Source organism: Urocitellus parryii, chromosome 12 (genome assembly GCF_045843805.1).
Source record: "Urocitellus parryii isolate mUroPar1 chromosome 12, mUroPar1.hap1, whole genome shotgun sequence".
Classification (NCBI taxonomy): Eukaryota; Metazoa; Chordata; class Mammalia; order Rodentia; family Sciuridae; genus Urocitellus; species Urocitellus parryii.
The window spans coordinates 17,538,975-17,555,889 of record NC_135542.1 but is presented as its reverse complement, the minus strand read 5'-3'; the positions used below and the strand labels follow the sequence as shown (position 1 = coordinate 17,555,889).

The following is a 16,915-nucleotide window of genomic DNA, read 5'->3' as shown; positions in this document are numbered from 1 at the left end:
TCAGCTGTGGAATTTTCAACTTGTAGCATCACAATGGGGATCCACTCTTTGGATTTGGGGATATTTCCGATTTTCTTGATTCAGATTGGAATGATATATATATATATATTAGTTTTTGATGAAAATTCTGCATTTGATGGTAATGAATGTCGTGCATCTAGGAATCTGTAGAGTGCAGACAATGAATGGATGCCTACTGTTGTCTGGACTGGTCTGAAAAGTCCTGTAGCATCTGAGCATGTGTGAGGGCTGTACAGGTCTTGCAAAAAGTCCAGGTCAGATGATCCTGCACAAAGCTGAACTCCTAGTGGTCTCCACAACAGTGTAAGGGCCAAGGAGAAACACACTTCCACACAGAAGTTGGGAAGCTACCTTATGAAGGTGATCATAGATACGGGATTATTAATATATCCAGGTTGGCATCTATTATTTTTTTAGCTTTTGACTTTCGCAGCTGTGGGCATCTTGACAACCATCAACTCCCTGTAAGCACAGACAACTCTATAAGAACCTGAGGATAAATTTCCCTGTGCATGTCCCCTTGTGAAACTGCTTAAGCACCGCCTGGTTTACACACAGGTGGAATTTCTAGGTCAAAGTGTGCATGTTTACTTCTTTGACTAAGCACTGCCAGGTGGCTCCTCTGCATAGCTCTACCTGTGGCCAGGATTGTATTATCTAGCTTTCTAACTTTTGCATGTTGAGTAGATACATAGTGGGAGCACACTGTTTTTGTTGGTATTTTTCTTGGTATCTATTCTGATGCTTTTCACTGGGGGATTTTTTCCTGTGAAAATGGGCTTCCTCTACTTGACCTTATTTTCTTCTTTTAAAAATTTTTTCAATGTGACTTTTTAATTTTAGTTTTATTAAAGACATTGCCCCTTGCTTGCATAGTCTATATCTAAAGCACTAGTCCTTGCTCCAAGGCCCAGCTTGCTCTCAGCTGCCCCAGGAGGGGAACAGTCTTTGGCGGTAGACAAGAGACACCCCTGCAGGGGGCACAAGTGCTTTGGCCCTCTGGTGTCTTGCCAGCAGTGCTTCCCATGCTCACAGAGGGTTTCAGACACTGAGTCAATGGTCCAGGTGGTCTTTTGTTCAGTCTGATCTCAAATTGAGCTCCTCTGAGAGGTCATATTGAAGTCCTTGTGTGTACCTGATCCATCATTTTCAACAATATTCCAAGTTCACTTTGTGTGTGTACGTGGGTTCTGGGGATTGAACCCAGGGCCTTGAGCCTGTGAGGCAAGTGACCTACCTGAGCTACACCCTCAGAGACCCCTGTAAAAGTATTTCCCCTTTGCCTCGGGGTCTAAGTTGCCAAGGCTGACCTCAAACGTTCCTCTTGCCTCAGCCTCCCTGGTGGCTGGCATGACAGGCATGCACCTGGGACTGTCACACTCGAGCCTGTGATGGGAACTCATGTGCATCTGTCCAGGGCTGAGCATGGTTAGGCAGAGCTGTGCTCCAGGCTCCCTGCAGGGCTGTGTAAGCTTCTGCTGCTCAGCAGCCCTGGTGCCATGGCCAGGGCTCCTCCCAGCCGAGGGCAGGCAGCTGCCCATTGCTGTAGGCTGACCTTATTTTCTTCTTATGGCACTCGTCCGTTCTCTGGAGTATGTTGTATGGTTTGTCCATTAGGAGTCTAACAGGTCCTCTAGAACCTTCAGACAATTAGTAAAATTCCTAAACAGTAAGTGAGCACGCGCAGAAATTGGGCTAATATTTTGGGAAGAACAATGTTGGATGATATATTCATGGCTTGAATAGATCATCCAACATGAAGTTATATTTTATTACTTACAAAATAATAAAATAATGAAGCAATACCATGGGCTGAGCTAAAATAGATCCTTAGGATCTTAGGCATTCTGTAACAAATCTGTGTCACTTGAAGTATAGAGTTGATCGACTCTGAGTAATGAAACAGAAGTAAAGGTATCAAAGCAAATGATCATCTGTTTCCAATTTTCTGTGATTTGGTTCAAGTGGTAAAGTGGTGATATTTATTAATAATGGATCATAGGTTCATAATTGTTTTAGAGTACAATTAGATGCCTTCAAACTTTAGGCTACATGGGCACATTTGAGAACGGTTCCAGCCATTCTCTCATCCTTTGGGTCATTCCCCTCCTATGTCCTGTGAGACATTTTCTATGTGAGGCTTTAAGAAGAAGAAGAGAATATTCTGTAAAGAAAACCTTGTGATCTGTGCAGTATGAAGTTGAATGGATTCATTCAGAAATCAGAAATTCTATTGAAAGATATTTATTTGCATGAGCCAAATAAAACCTATTTTTAGGCATCCTGGTGAAGACAAGGTTTTATCTTTATGTCTCATTTTCTATGTTTTGTTGTTGTTGTTGTTGTTAGAATGAAATTCATATGTTGCCAGACCATTCTATCAGATGTGTAACTAGATGCCATTTAAATTACCCACTTTTACAAGGTAGACAGTTTTTAATGAACACTGCCTGTCTGCACCTTTTTTAAAAACAGGACTGGGATCAGAAGCCCAAATACCAATGGTTAGCTGGAACATATTTTTCATTTGGCCTATCTGTCAGTATTCCCTGAGGTCATCTGTGCAATCAGCTTCGTTACTCCTGCTCCCTCACTGGATTTCATAGAAACCATATGCTATGTATGAATCAGGGACACCAATCCCACAACATAGCATTCTTGGAATATCCAAAGTCCCACTTTTCACTTCGCCATGCCTGAGATCAGCAGTAATATTTATCAGCAAATGTGAGATTTTCAAAGATCCAATTCTATGTGCTCCTTTCTCATAGAGCCTTAGGCAGGGATATAGCATACATAAATATTAAGTAAAGTCCATAGTTTTTAAAATGTCATCCATTGAATAGTTGACACATGTCTGAGATACTTTTTATTTTGGAGGAGGTATTATTTAATAGGGAATTCCAACAGCTACCTAATAGTGAAATGAGAAGTCTTGCATCCATTTTATTTTGTTTCTGATGATTTTTATGAGTAAGGGTAAGATACTTCCTTGTTCTGATGCAGATGTTGCCCACTTTTGTGAATGGATGCGGGGTGTCACCTACTACTTGCATATCTGCATATTGGGCTTGACACTGCTATCGTACTTGGTAGTTGGCAAAAAGTCAATACTGAAGTTAAGCTCTTGTGTTCTAGCAGCAGAGCTGAAGATCCTTGATGTGCCACCTTCTGCAATCCATGCTGCTCTCTTCATGTTCCTTATTGACTTCCTGGTGATGAGCATCATGGTCTCCTGGTCTTGAGAATGGCCAAGCATTGCTCTGTGAATGTGGAAGATGGGCATGTGGAAGGCTCCAGGGAGGAGGGATCATTGAACATGTACTCTAATCCATGTGCCTGTTGAATGACCTGTTTTTTTATTTTTGGGTTTTAAGGGAGACACTGCCCTCAAACACTTCTGTGCAGCTGGGAATGCAGGCTTCTGCTTCACCTTGCAGGAAGCATTAACGAATCCTTTCCAGAAGACATGAGAAGAGAGAAGTGAGCCTCTGGTATCATGCAGGTTCCTTGCATTGCCCATGGGCTAGAAGAGAGAAGAGTTGCTTCATGAGATTTGATCCCCTTTGTCCTGAAAAGTTCCACACAGAGGTGAGTCCCCAGCATGTTTAGAAATCATTTCAGACACCTTTCTGGACGGAATTGAATCAGAGCCCCTGATGATGTGGAAGAGCTAAAGATGGGTTTGCTATGAATTTTCTATTTCATTCATCAGGGCCTGAGTCAAGTCAGTCATTGTGCTGTCAACACATGAGCTGCTGGTCAAATGTGAGGAAGTGGTCTTGCTTTATGAAAACACCACCCTGATTCAGTGAGCCAGAGGCAGCCTGCAGTCCCTGTTTTCCTGTAAAGGCAGATTGCTGTGGATGGCCTCTGGCCTCGTCATGCAGCCCTGCTCAGAGTAGGGGATTGAGGGACCAGGCAGATCCCTAGTTCCTTTTGACCTTTATTGCCATTGGGCCACCCCAGGATTCTTGGACTCTACCTGGTCTTCTGGCCTGGGTCAGGGGATGTGAGGTTTGGAATCCCCCTCTGTGGCAGGATCCCAAGCCCCCCCAGCCACTTGAGGACAGGCACAGCCTTCCCTAATTGTGTTAGAGTTGGAGACTTCTCCCACCCATCCTCATCCATGCTCATCCCACATTTTGTAGCTTGACACCTGAGGACCTTTATTCATTGACTTAGTTGTTAGTGATGATGGTTACTAAGACTAAGTGACTCTTTCAAGTCACATCACTTGCATGGTAGGGCTAGAGCATGGATCTTCCTAATTGATTTCATGGGACTCTCTCATGGAAACTGTGACTGCCTCCTAAACACACACTCTACATTTGGAGTGTCAAAATTCTTGGCACTGCCTCCTTGGCAAGTGTATCTTGTCTTCTACGTGGGAATTTCAAAAATATTTTCCTTTGGTTTGTGGAGGTCATGCAGAAGTGATTTCATTTGAAATAGCCCAAACAAGAAATACCAGTTGTCTTTTTTGCACATGGATGTGTGTAGTGAACATCCCTTTCTGTGTGCTTGCATGAGTTGCTCCTTTGAATTTGTTGAAGAATGGTTGGCTGGGGAGCAAGGTAACGAGAGATGGATATCAATGCTTGTCCAGTATTCTGAAGTGAAGAATGTATTGAGGATGTGAAGGCTTTTCTAGCCAGTTCCTATGGCTCAGTCAGGGATCAGTCAGAGGATTCTGTCTGGTAGACTCTTTGGAACATATGTCAAAGTGGCCTGGTCTTACCCTGTCCAGGACTGAATGCTGAGCTTGAGTGGGAGCTTCTTATCAGTTCAAGTACTTCCATGAGTCTGTCCTCTGTTCTCTTTGTTTTTTTTTTTTTTTTCAGTTTTCAGTGGACATATCTTTATTTTATTTTATTTTATATGGTGCTGAGGATCGAACCCACTGACTCGCGCATGCCAGTCGAACACGTTACCACTTGAGCCACATCCCCAGCCCCCTCTGTTCTCTTTTTTCCGAGCAGTTTCTAACAGGAAAGGAGAACAAACATTGAAAGTACAGTGATTGATTATGTATACCAATGTTATTTGAATCAACTTTGTACAATTCAAAATTAACTTTTTGCTAGTAAAATTTCATATGTTGAGGAAATAATGAAAATATTGGGGTTGGGGGATGAGGATGGGCAAATCAAATATTTTTGAGCACCAAGACCTGTTTTTTTTTTTTTTTTTTTTTTTTTTTTAACTTAAATCATAAACTGCCTGAGGACCACAGCAAGTAGATATTTCCAGAGACAGTGGGAAGGTAGTAGCGCATGAGGAAGGGAAGAGCTCTCAGGATGGGAAGAGGGGGCCGCTTCAGGACTCACCGGGCAAGGCACGAGGCTGCTGGCCATGGTACATGCCTGGGCCCACTGAGTGGGGAAGATCCATGCTCTGTGTCCCTCCACCCTCCTCTGTAGCTTATGTTGGCAGCAGATCAGGGAATTGGGGTCAGAAGTGCTCCCAGTAATATAGGCACCAGCCCCCAGAGTGTGTTCCTAGCCCTTTCCCCACCTGGCCTGACTTGGTGCTTGTGTTGATGCATGGCTGAAACCCTACAGTCATCAGAGTGTGTCTGCGGTCCAGATCCACCCTGCATGGCCAACATGCTCAGACCTTCGGCTGGGTCCTAGGCCTGCTACAACCAAACTCTGTCAACTGGGTGGCCAACAACAGAGGAAGGGCCTTCCCTCAAGCTCCAGGGGCTCAACACACAAGGTGTTGGGCGGTCTCACTGCCAAAACACCTCACAGGTTCCTAGGGGACTGTCCCCCCCAACTCTCCCAGCCCTTGCCCACTCTCCTATTGCTGCCCACGATCTGTGGTTCCCATATGGGCATCCTGCCCTGGCTCCAACCTCACATAGCTGGTATCCCCAAGTCTCCCTGGTCTCTGGGTCCAGACTCTCCTCTTCCTACAAGAATATCAGATATTGGATTTGGTCCCAGTTGATGCTGTGTTCCATCATGTGAGCTCTTAGCTTCATCACTGTGCAAAGACTCTTTTCCCACACAAGTTCGCACGACTTTTGGCTGGCTTAAGAATTTTCAGGCGACACTTTTCTAATGAGTACACTTTCCTTCCTTCCGATCTCCCCCCAGTGAGCATTCCTCGCACCCTTGTCCTAGTTCCTTTATGGCAGTTTCCCTCCTTATGGCTGAGAGGACCTAGTGACCCCTGGATTCACACGTTCTCCTTAATCACCAACACACTGCAGAATTCTCCAAAGGGCCATATATGCTCCTGGAAGTTGGTGTTGGAAATAGTTCTCCATCCATTAATCACTCCCTCACTCACTAATGTCCTTGTGTCCTTGAGAAAGGCTCTCCCTTTCCTGGTTTTCCTGAATAGAAATCCTCTTGCCTCTTGGGTGAATAGGGTTATGGGTTGTGCAGAGGGTGTTGGTCCACTGAGCATCTTAGAGACTGTCCTTTATGGAGCCTAATGATCCTCACTGGGGAATGAGGCCAGGGTCCTAACTGTGGTTAGTGTGAGGACACCCTGGGTTCAGAGAGGGAAAGAAGGACGAGGGAAACTCAGATGTCCCTTCATGGCCCCTGGAGTTAGAGGACTTACCCCTTTGCACCTGGGATCAGGAGACCTCATTTCCTCAAGGACACGCACACTCAGACGTTAATCTTGAGTGTGGGTTCCTTTCTGGGGTCCAGGGCTGTTGTTAGCCACCAGGAATGACAGTGCTCTCCATGCTGAGTGGAGCCATTTTTGCCAGGAAAGAGAGCCCATGGTCACGCCTTGTGCAAAGCATCCCGCGCCAGGGGCTCCCATCCCTACATTCCTGTCCTGAAAGGAAGCCACTCAGAGGCAAGGTGGGTCCAACCACCTCCCATGTGTTCACTCATCACTGTGTTCCAGCAGTCACCCCAGTTAACAGTCCTGATGGGATTGGATGTGGCTCAGAGTGTCACCCTCATGAGCTCTACCCTGCCACAGCTGCAGTTCTGCAGTGGGAGAAACTCAAAACCTCAAAACACATGCACATGAAAGAAAAGAGCAAGAGCCAGAGCCCAAACAGGCCAGGTGTGGCAAAGACAGCTGGAGTGCCTAGGTTGGGACTCAGAATTATGTCAGTGGGGCGGCATTGCTGCTGGCACCAGCATGATAACCGAGAGCCAGCCCTGCTCATTTTGGGGAGCAGTGTGTTGGGGAAGGCAGCAGAAATTGAGAGGCAGGATTGAGTTTGGCCCTAGGAGGAGGTTGGGTAAGAGGCCAGTGTGGGTTGGAGGGCCTGGGCAGATAGAGAGAGGCCAGGGCACACCCCAAAGCCTGGAGACTGCACTGGATGTCCAGGGTTGTGAAACACCCTCCCCTCTTACTCACAACTGAGAGCAAGGGGCATTGATGAGTTCAGTTTGTGTGCGGCTGCATCCAAGGTGGCTCGGCTAGGCACCTCTGTTTCCTTGACTCAGGAGGCTGGGAGTCCAGGCTCCACCGAGGCTCGGCTGGGAGGATCGGACTCTGAGTTTATGCCTGTGTTCCTGGTAGGATCCATGTTGGCTGAGCCTCAGTGTTTTTGTAATGAGAGGATGGGTGACCGTCATGTCTTTATCACAGGACACACTTGCTAAATGGATTTGTTTGCTCTGAGGAGGAAAGAGAGAGGGGGGAGTGGTGCTGGAGACAGGGATGCAGACAGGGGTCATGGACTTGGCATAACTCAGTCTTGGAGGTGATATCCCATCACCTGTACCCACTTCAATTCCCATGAATCCAGAGGCTGAGCCCCCTTGAGGTGAGGGGTGAACCGGTTCTGGGCAGCAGGATGCTGTGGTACCTCGGAGTCTCTGTGAGACCCCAACACTAGACACACTTGGCCCTTTTGAAATCTTAGGAGAAGCCTTGGGAAGTTGTATGGCAGAGGGGAGCAGCCTCTGCATCTCAGTCCCCTCCAACTTGCCATGGTGTAGAGAGGGAACTGCAGCCACGATGGGACGGACATTGGCCATGTCCCTGTGTGGGACACAGGCCTGATTGAGTTAGGGTGCATTCTTTGTCTCTCCCCTTCTTGTGATTGTCCCATCTGTACATTTGTGCTTTAGCCACCTGTGAGTCCCATCTCTGGTTTCAGAGAGAATAGAGGGTGTTAGGGGCCAATAGACACAATAAACCCTAGAGATTAGATGCTACCCTACTTTCCAGAAAAGACTGGGCACACCATGAGTTGCACAATGATGGGACCAGGGTCCAAAAGCTGCTGAGAGGGAAGGACTGGTTGTGAATGCATTTTTGAAGGCTCCAAGCTGGAACTCTAGTGGCACCAAGCAGGGCAGATGCTGGTGGGGATGTTTGGGTAGTTGTTGGTGAACACCTGCGCACCTGAGATGGGTAGGCATGGAGGAGAAATCAGCAGCCCATAGGGCTTTTGAAAGTGGTCTTATGTGAAAAGAGGCTCAGGTATGGGCACAGGAAATGACATCATTGCCTTGACAATGGATCCAACAGAACATGGAACCCTGGTATCCAGGCACCCACTTCACTGACCAAGCCATCCGAGCTCACTTGGTTGGAGCCACTGGAGGGAGAAGGATGTTCTCCTGTGGTTGCAGACAATGCCGAGCCTCAGGCTCCCAGGAATCTCAGGGGGGCCAACTAGCCCTTTTGTGGATACACTGGGTGAGGCTTCATCTTAGACGCCAGAGCCTCTGGCGATTGTCGCAGAGGAGCTCAAGAGTAACAGTGAGTAGCACAGGGCAGGTGAGCCCAGCAGGCCCTCTAGTCTGATCCCTGATGAATGGCCCAGGACTCCTATTCTGACTGTGTGTGTGTGTGTGTGTGTGTGTGTGTGTGTGTGTGTGTGTTTGTACTGATGGGAACTATCCCATTGTGCTTTGACTCTAGTGTATTGGCACAAGTCATTTTTCTGTTTGTCACCATTTCCATTTTGAACCCACCATTCTTGGTCCCAACCCAGGGTGAAAATGATCAGAACACGGAGGAGCCCTTCAGGGTTCAGAGCCTTGAACCTTACAGGCAGGACCAGCTTAGGAATGAGCTCCAGCCTGTCATTTGTGGGAGGAACCTACAGTTCAGCAGCAACATGGGGTTAATCTCCTGGGATTTCATCCCCACCCAGCAGGTGCTGGATCTCTTGTTCCCAAGGTAAGCACCAGACCACCAAGCCCAAGTGTGTAGCCCCCTCATGCCTCTGTCTTGGGGCTGCCATGTGCCTCTCAGGGACCCAAAGGTTTGTGATACCTAATGAGATAGAGGACCACACTCATAGTGGAATGTCAGCCCCGAATGGTACGAGTCCTGGAGGTGCCTGCCACAGCCTTGCAAGGGCAGTGAACTTCCCCTCTCAGGCAGAGAAACCATCCTGACTCCAGCTGATCCACAGAGGTCCATGGAGCAGTCCCCACACACTGGGCACCACAGCTCAATGGTGTGCACTGAGCTCATTCCCAGGTGGACTCAGTGAGGCCAGGTGGTCTTTCTGGTGTGATGTTGGCTTTGTGAAGAACGTAGATCTGTGCCAGAGGCGTCTCAAAACTCGGGCCTTGGGAAAAGCACTTTTGGGTTAATAAAGACATGTTAGTTTCCATAGTGGGACAGAGCGTCCTAGCTGGGACATAGCTGGACAGGGGCTTTGGACATGGCAGCTCCCACACCCAGAGATATGTGGGAATCAGCAGTTTGGGCTCATTCACTGGTGAACATGGAGAAAGCACCCACTGTGTGAAGACACGTTTCCAGTCCCGTTTCATAATTCAGTGAAAAATGGGGTGCAAATGATTGCCATTGTGTCCCTTTTCATGGGGTCAGCCTAAACCGCAGGTGCCATGAGTACATATCCTCCATGTGACTGCATCCCTGACTCCATGAGGCATAACTGCACGTTGTCCTCTTCAGTGACTATGGTGGACCCTTGGACCAACTTCAACATGGAATGGGCTTGGGGTCAAGAGGGTGGGCTCCTGTTTCCAGAATAGGGACCTGCAAGGTGATCTGACTTGGGAAGGCTGAGGAAAGACTGCTCTGCCCAATTCAGTTTTCTGCCTGCAGTGTAAGGTGTGGGGCTTCAACAGTAGGAGGGGTAAGGCGGGGAGTTGTAGGTGGAGTCAGGGTCCTCTGGGGAAGGCCCTGGGATAATGGATCCCCCCACACCACACCTCCCTGTCCTCCCCCAGGGCCACAGAGATGTGGTCTGCACTCATGGGAAAAGAGAGGTCCACCGCTACTCAGGGGAACTCAGTGAGAGCTCACAGAGAATGAGGTAGCATTGCAGCCCACGCCAGGGGAGGAGGTGTCTCTTGAGCCCCGAGAAGAGTGGGCAGGAGGACAGACACTCCCAGAAGGTGCATTCCAGGTTGGAGAGCATGTAGCCAAGGGGAAGAAGAGTGTCAGGCCTGCCCAGAGGAGGGGAGAGCTGGTCAAACCATGGATCTAGCGCTCCTTCGTTGAAGGTTCTTTGCCTGTAGCGACCTGTCCTGACCCTGCCTGTACAGCCACTGTGTCTTGCCTGAGGTGGACTGGTGTGTTCAGAACCAGGGACGGTTCAGGAGGGTAGGGTCAGAGGTTTGCTCTGGAGGCCGTGGCGAAGGCAAGGCCAGGGTTTTGCTGACTCCACACCTGCCTCCCCACAGTGCCTCATCTTCCTTCCTGGGGACCTGGGTGAACTTCTACTCCGAGGCTTCCCATCAGCCTCCAGGCTCTCTGAGTCTGCAGCAGCTGCTGCCGTACATGTGGCTCCTCCTGAGTGGCTTTAACCTGGAGCACCAAGCACACCACCTGCTGGCCCAGGTTGAAGATGGCAGATCAAGCCAGGCAGAGCCTGAGAGCCAGGCGGACCGGGGTGAGTACCTAAGTACCTCAACACACCTCCAAACCATACCCCTCCAATTAGTGTAGCCCTGTATGAGTAGATGAGTCCACTGTCAAGGTGGAGGCACCCACCATCAAGTGCTTTTCCCCAAACCCACCTGTGATCATTGCTGCAGTGGGGAGAAAACCTTCAACACATGAGTCTTTGGGGACCAATCCAGATACAAAGTCTAGCTGTTTCTCTTTGATGGGTCCAACGTGAACTAAGAGGTACTGGGGTACAAGGGGCTATTTCCTTGAAAGGTGTTCCTGTAGTGGACCTCCTGTGCATAGAGGGTCCTCAGGGATTAATCAGTGGGGAGTCTTTGGTGGAACAGAAGCTGGATTCGGGGGCTCTCAGGTCTGTGTGTGAGACCTGAGCTGGCAGAGGCTCTCAGTTGTGGGGGATGTTGGGTAGTGTATTCCTTGAGTGTCACCTACCACGCCTCTGCCCCTGCCTTTCCAGAGCTGAGGGTCCCTGCTGATGCGAAAGTCTCTCACGGCCTGATTGGAGGAGTGCATTACGACTTTCTTCTTCGAGAAACAGATGCCAGCAAGTCGTTGAAGGTCAAACCAAAGGAGGTAAACAGCCACCTTCTTCAGTCTTTACTCCTGGTGCCACTCCACATCCTCCAAGGGGACAAGAACCTCAGGTTCTGGATGGATGTTGTAGAATGCCCACAGAGCCAACTGCCAGGCTGGGTGGGGTGCAGTTGCTGGGCTTTGCTGATGTTGTCATCCCCCACAGTTCTTGGAACCTTCTGTGGCAGTGGCATCCAGGACCCCAGCAGCTGTGAGCAGCAGCTCTGCAGTGGCTGCAGGATCATTGCCCCAGGCCACCCAAAGCAATGAGTGCTGCATGAGAAAAGTCACCAGTAGCAGCTCCTCACTGCTTCACTCCAGCGAGCAGGTGGAAGACAGCCGCGTTGTTCACGTCCTCCTAGAGGGACAGAGCCTGAGGGAGACAAAGCGCATCCCGGTAAGCCCGACAGCAGGGCTGCCTCCTGGGTGTCCACACAGTGGAAGGCAGGAGACACAGCCAACCCCAGGGCTATGGTGGGAAATAGAGAAGAGAGAGGTCCGTCTTAAGGGCTTGACCTGAGGAGGGAGAGCATCAGCATGCCCAGCTTCCGTGGTGAGTGGGCCTGTGTATTGTGGGTTTTGCAGGCCAGAAGTGCAGACGGAAGTGCTGTGGACAGATGAAGGCAGAGATATGTCCAGGGTGCAGGCTGCAGTGCCTAGAACTTGGTATTCTCAATGAGTGAAGTTGGAGCAGAGGAGGTGGCAGTGACTTGTCACATGTGTAGGAGGGGATGTGTTCCTGGTGGCAGGGAAGAGAACCTCCTTAGCATGACTAGGTGTAGGAATTTGGGGTCGGGATCACCTGGGGGGTCATGCCAAAGCTTCGGAATGTTAGGCTTTGCATGTATGTAAATACGGAGCTAAAGGGGTTCTTGGCAGAATTTCTATGGATGTGCAGTAGACACGCTAATGCTGCAGGTGTCCAGCTGCAGAGGAGACATGTTCAGTGACTGCCAGTGCTGAGTCAAGTACATCGTTACAACCAGACCCGCACCGAGCTTCCAGAGGCCAGGGCCTCTCAAAGCTATCATGAAGCACTCAAGTGCACACTCTTGTATCTGAGTCTGTTTTGTGTCGTGGCAGTCAGGACCCAAATTTTCAGTGCATCTGCCTCTTCCACCCACAAAGGCAGCCTGCATCCCAGATCACACTTGGTGCGCAGATCCCTGGCCCATTGCTCTCATCTCAGTGAGATGAGAGTGTGTCTGTGCATAGGCAGTTTGGTCCTTTGACATGAGTGGAATGTGGCTCCCCAGGGGGAGGGGAGATGGCAGGTACAGGCAGATATTTGTACCAGGATTGTTCTAGTAGCACATTGCAAGAACCCAGGTGGTATATGGAGGACACACTCAGGTAGCAGGATAACAAGATTGTGCCCTTGTATATGTAGCTGAGATTTCTCCTGAATGTTTGACCACAGTCTTCTGGGTAGCTCTTCTAAAAGCCATTCTCTGATGACATTTGTCCCACCCTGATCCAGGTGACCTTTCAGGAGACGGTGACAAGCCTCATCCGCAGGGCCTTGGACCAAAATTTGTTGCAGCATGAGGATGTGGACAACTTTGAGCTGCTGTATATGATGTCTGAGGATGAGAGTAAGTAGGACAATCAGACAGTGGGGAGACATGATCCACAGTGGGCTCAGGATAACTGACAGCCAAGAGAAAGTGGGCCTTGGCCCCAAAATACCAAAGTGTGATGGGCCTGGCGGAGACTCTCAGGGGTTGTGGGTGTTTTGTGGTATAATCCTTGAGTGCCACCTGACAATTCTCTCCACTTCGCTCTGCAGAAATCAAGGTCTCTGACCACTCACTCGTGTGTCTGTCCATGAATCTGGGAGCACAATATTTCATCGTGAGGAAACGCCCCCAGGTCAAGGGAAAGGAGGTAAACACCTACCTTATTCAAGCTGTGCATGTGCTGCCATTCCACTCCGACCTGAGGAAATAAGAAGCCTCAGCACCTGGACATATTTGCTGGAAGCCCATAGAGCCAACTGACAGTCTGGGGTGGCTTTGTGTTTCTGGGTTTGCTGATGTTCCATCCCCCACAGTTCTCAGAATCAACCTGCAAGTCCTCCAGGCCGCTTTCCCACAAGCAGGTGGGAGACACCTGCTTAATTCGTGTCCACTTAGAAACACAAAGTCCAGAGATGGCCAAGAGTGTTCTGGTAAGCCTGGGAGCAGGGGTGTCCCGTGGTGCTTACACCTGGGTGGGGAGCAGACACTGGTCCAATACCATGGACTACTCATGCCCTCTTGAATTTGGAGCTTCTGGATGATCAGGAGGATAGATGGGAATCAAGAAGGGAGAGGTCAGTGTGAAGGGCTGGAGCTGAGATGAGCGAGTGCAGCAGCTTGTCCACTGCCATGTCTGAGGGAGTCTGTGTGTCAGGTGGCAGCATGCAGTCCAGAAGGGCAGGGACAGGTATGGGTGACAGATGAGAATAGGACAGGAACTAGGTTGCAGGTTCCCTTGTATGGGATGCTGACGTCTATGGAGGAGGACAGCAGTGTGAGGTTCTCCGTGTTCCTTGAACAAGGAGCTGAGAGAGTCTCTCTGCAGAGTCGATATGGATGTGGAGCAAGCACACTAAATGTCCAGGTAACCCAATGACCACCCTTGCCGGATGAGGTGCCCTCCTACATCCCAGCCAGCACTGAGCCTCTGGAGGCCAGGAGCTCTCGTGGCTATCTTTCAGCACTCCTGTGTGTGGTCATGTTCCTGGGTCTGTTTTTGGCCCTGGCAATCCAGACCAAAGCCTCTAGGTTTTGTGCCTAGGCCATTCCCAATGCCGCCTGCATCCTCGGGCATACCTGGGATCTTGGAGGCTATTGTCCCATTCCTCCCAACTTGTGGGATGAGATTGCATCTGTATGCAGGTAGTGGGGTCCTTTCACTCCGAGAGGAGTGCAGCTCCACAAAGAGCAATGGCAGGCCCAGGAAGTCCTATGTACAAGGATTGGGCTAGTAGCCTGTGGGAAGAGCCCACACGATGAACAGGAGGTCAGCCTCAGGTAGTAGGGTCATGGATGTTGCACTTGTATTTAGAGCGGAGGTGCCTCCAGAATGCCCCTGCCCACTGTCCTTGAGTAGTCACTTCAAGGCCCATTTCCTGAAGGCCTGTCTCCCATGCTGCTCCAGGTGACCTGCCAGGATAGGGCTCCTGTTGTCATCCGCAGCGCCCTCGACCTACACTTCCTTACTGAGGAGAATCCAGAGGATTATGAGCTGGGCCAAATCATCTCTCGCCGTCAGAGTAAGTGAGACAATCAGATAGCAGAGAGCAAGGGTCAGGATGTGGACTCAGGTCAACTCTTAGCAACAAAGAGTAGTCTCTGACCCCCAAGAACACTCCAACAGGTGTGTTGGGTTCGTGCACAAAGCCAACTGCACTTCTGCTGGTGGAAGGTCTTGAGGTCCAATAGTATACCCCAGTGGATATTGCGGCTCCCCACCAGGTGCCCTCCCCTGGACATGAACAGGCATCCAAAGCTGACATCTTTGAGGAGTGAGGAGGAAAGCCTCTCTCCAGGAGCAGTATGTTTTCATGGTCTGGGATAGGAGTGGTTTCAAAGGAACATGGGAATGCATGGGCTAAAGAGGGAACTGGCATTTTGTGGACTGAAGCAGTACTATTGAAAGCCTTCTGTGTGACCAGAAAACCACTGCCTGGGCAGAGCATTGCCAGGATTCTAGCAAGCAGTAACAGGATGAAATTGGGAAGAAAACACAGCCTGGGAGACAGCCTGAATCATCTGTTTTTGCATAAATTCCATGGTCTTACGCACCTGAGTCCACTAGGCAAGGAGTGATCACAATAGCCAGGTTGTGATCCCTAACTAAAGTCAGATGAGGGCTTCCTGAGCACTTAGCCACAGAGCTCATCTGATAATAATGCCAGCGCTTTTCTGTTGGTTGGTTGGTTGGTTGGTTGGTTTTTGTGAGCCAAACACCACAGCAGCCATTATCCCAGCCTATGTACCCTGAAGACCACCATCCCTATGAGTTCTAGGATCACTTGTCTCCTATCTTAACCTACTGTTAGGTTAGTAGAGTCTATGGAAGAGGAAGTCTGCCTGGGGCCTTGGTAGCCTAAGAAATTCATAGCAGAGATCTCCACATCCAACCCAGAAGGGATGGAGAACAGGCTCTAGGTTAGAGGAGGGCGACAGGAAACACATGTTCAGAGGAAGGAGAAGCGGCTGTTGTATTCCCCCACTCGGGGTCATGGCACCACTGGGCCATACACCATGTTGGAGGGAAGCAGTCCCTTTGCTGGTCTTTGGAACCATTGTTCTCAGTAGGGCAGTATTTGGAATGTGGCCTCCATTCTCAGAAGCCTGGTTCACATGGAGGCGGGCTCCACCAACGCAGAAGCATGGCTCTAACGTGGTATCCGTGCTGGTCAGCCTGTCCTCACTGTGGCCATACTTGAGGAAAATAACTCAGAGGAGGAATCCTAGGCCTTTTCTCTGGGTTTCATAGCTTTCTCTTTGGTTGTGCACTGAGGCTGTCCATAAAGCTCTAGTGTGTGGCAGTGGAGAGCTCCTCAGCCCTTGCCACAAAGGCATAGACTGGGAGAGAGAGAACGAGGCTGGCAGAGAGGGAGAGAGAGAAAGATGGAGAGGGAGGACCTCTACTTGGAGAATGAGGATTCAGTGGAGCCAACAGGAACAAGGTACTGTTGCCCAGGGCACAACCCTGTTTAGGTCTTCCTCCAACCATGCTCAACCTTTCTTCCAGTCCCTCCCACCCCCCAGTAGTGTATTCATCTTGAATGAGAATTTCATGTTGACATCAGAGCACTCACCATCCAATGCTTCCCTCCAAACCCACCTATGAAGATGGCTCATGTGGGGACTGAATCTTCGGCACAGGAGCCTTTTGTGGGAGATTTCAGATGCAAACCCTAGTGGTGTGCTTTGGCAGATGCAAGAGGACCTGAGATGTTCTGGAGTCCAAAGCCTTTGGTAGGAACAGACATTAGGTCTGTTGAAGTGCTCTGCCTAGTTCTTCCTCAGGGAGGACTGTGGAGGCTCTCTTTGTTGGTATTGGTGCTGAATTGGAGAGCTCTCAGGTGTGTGGCTCTGGCCTTTTCTGGCACAGGCTCTCAGATGTTGGCGTGTCCTAGGGAGCACCTCCTGAGTGCCACCTTCTTTTTGTACACCCCTCTCTCCCCAGAGCTGAGGATTCCAGCAGAGGCCAACGTATTTTATGCCAAGAATCCTCACAAAAAATCCAACTTTGTGCTGAGGAAAAGGAGCCTCTCCCAAAAGAATGATGGGTGGATCCAGCCTCAACCTCCCTCTCGTCCTGGAAAGAAGGCTCCAGCCCTCCTGAGGATGCTTGCAAAACCATTCTGCTGCTGTGTGCCTGGGCGGGGCTGAGGCAGCCCAGGAATATTTACATTGATTACTATTTTCTTCAAAGTTTGAATCTATAGTTTGCCATTGTCCTTGACCTTGTTTAGTAACACAGTTGTTACTCT

The 16,915-nt window shown here is 49.7% G+C and overlaps 1 protein-coding gene across 1 annotated transcript; it reads left to right on the top strand.

Moving 5' to 3' along the window:
* Nucleotides 1-3,536: 3,536 nt before the first annotated feature.
* On the top strand, nucleotides 3,537-16,814 carry LOC144249860 (uncharacterized). The gene is made up of 10 exons (XM_077792057.1): nucleotides 3,537-3,612; nucleotides 8,954-9,141; nucleotides 10,626-10,834; nucleotides 11,309-11,424; nucleotides 11,591-11,821; nucleotides 12,905-13,019; nucleotides 13,214-13,311; nucleotides 13,478-13,594; nucleotides 14,569-14,683; nucleotides 16,609-16,814. The coding sequence occupies exons 1-10, from the start codon at nucleotides 3,571-3,573 to the stop codon at nucleotides 16,812-16,814; spliced, it is 1,437 nt and encodes a 478-aa protein (XP_077648183.1). The 5' UTR covers nucleotides 3,537-3,570.
* Nucleotides 16,815-16,915: the final 101 nt, after the last annotated feature.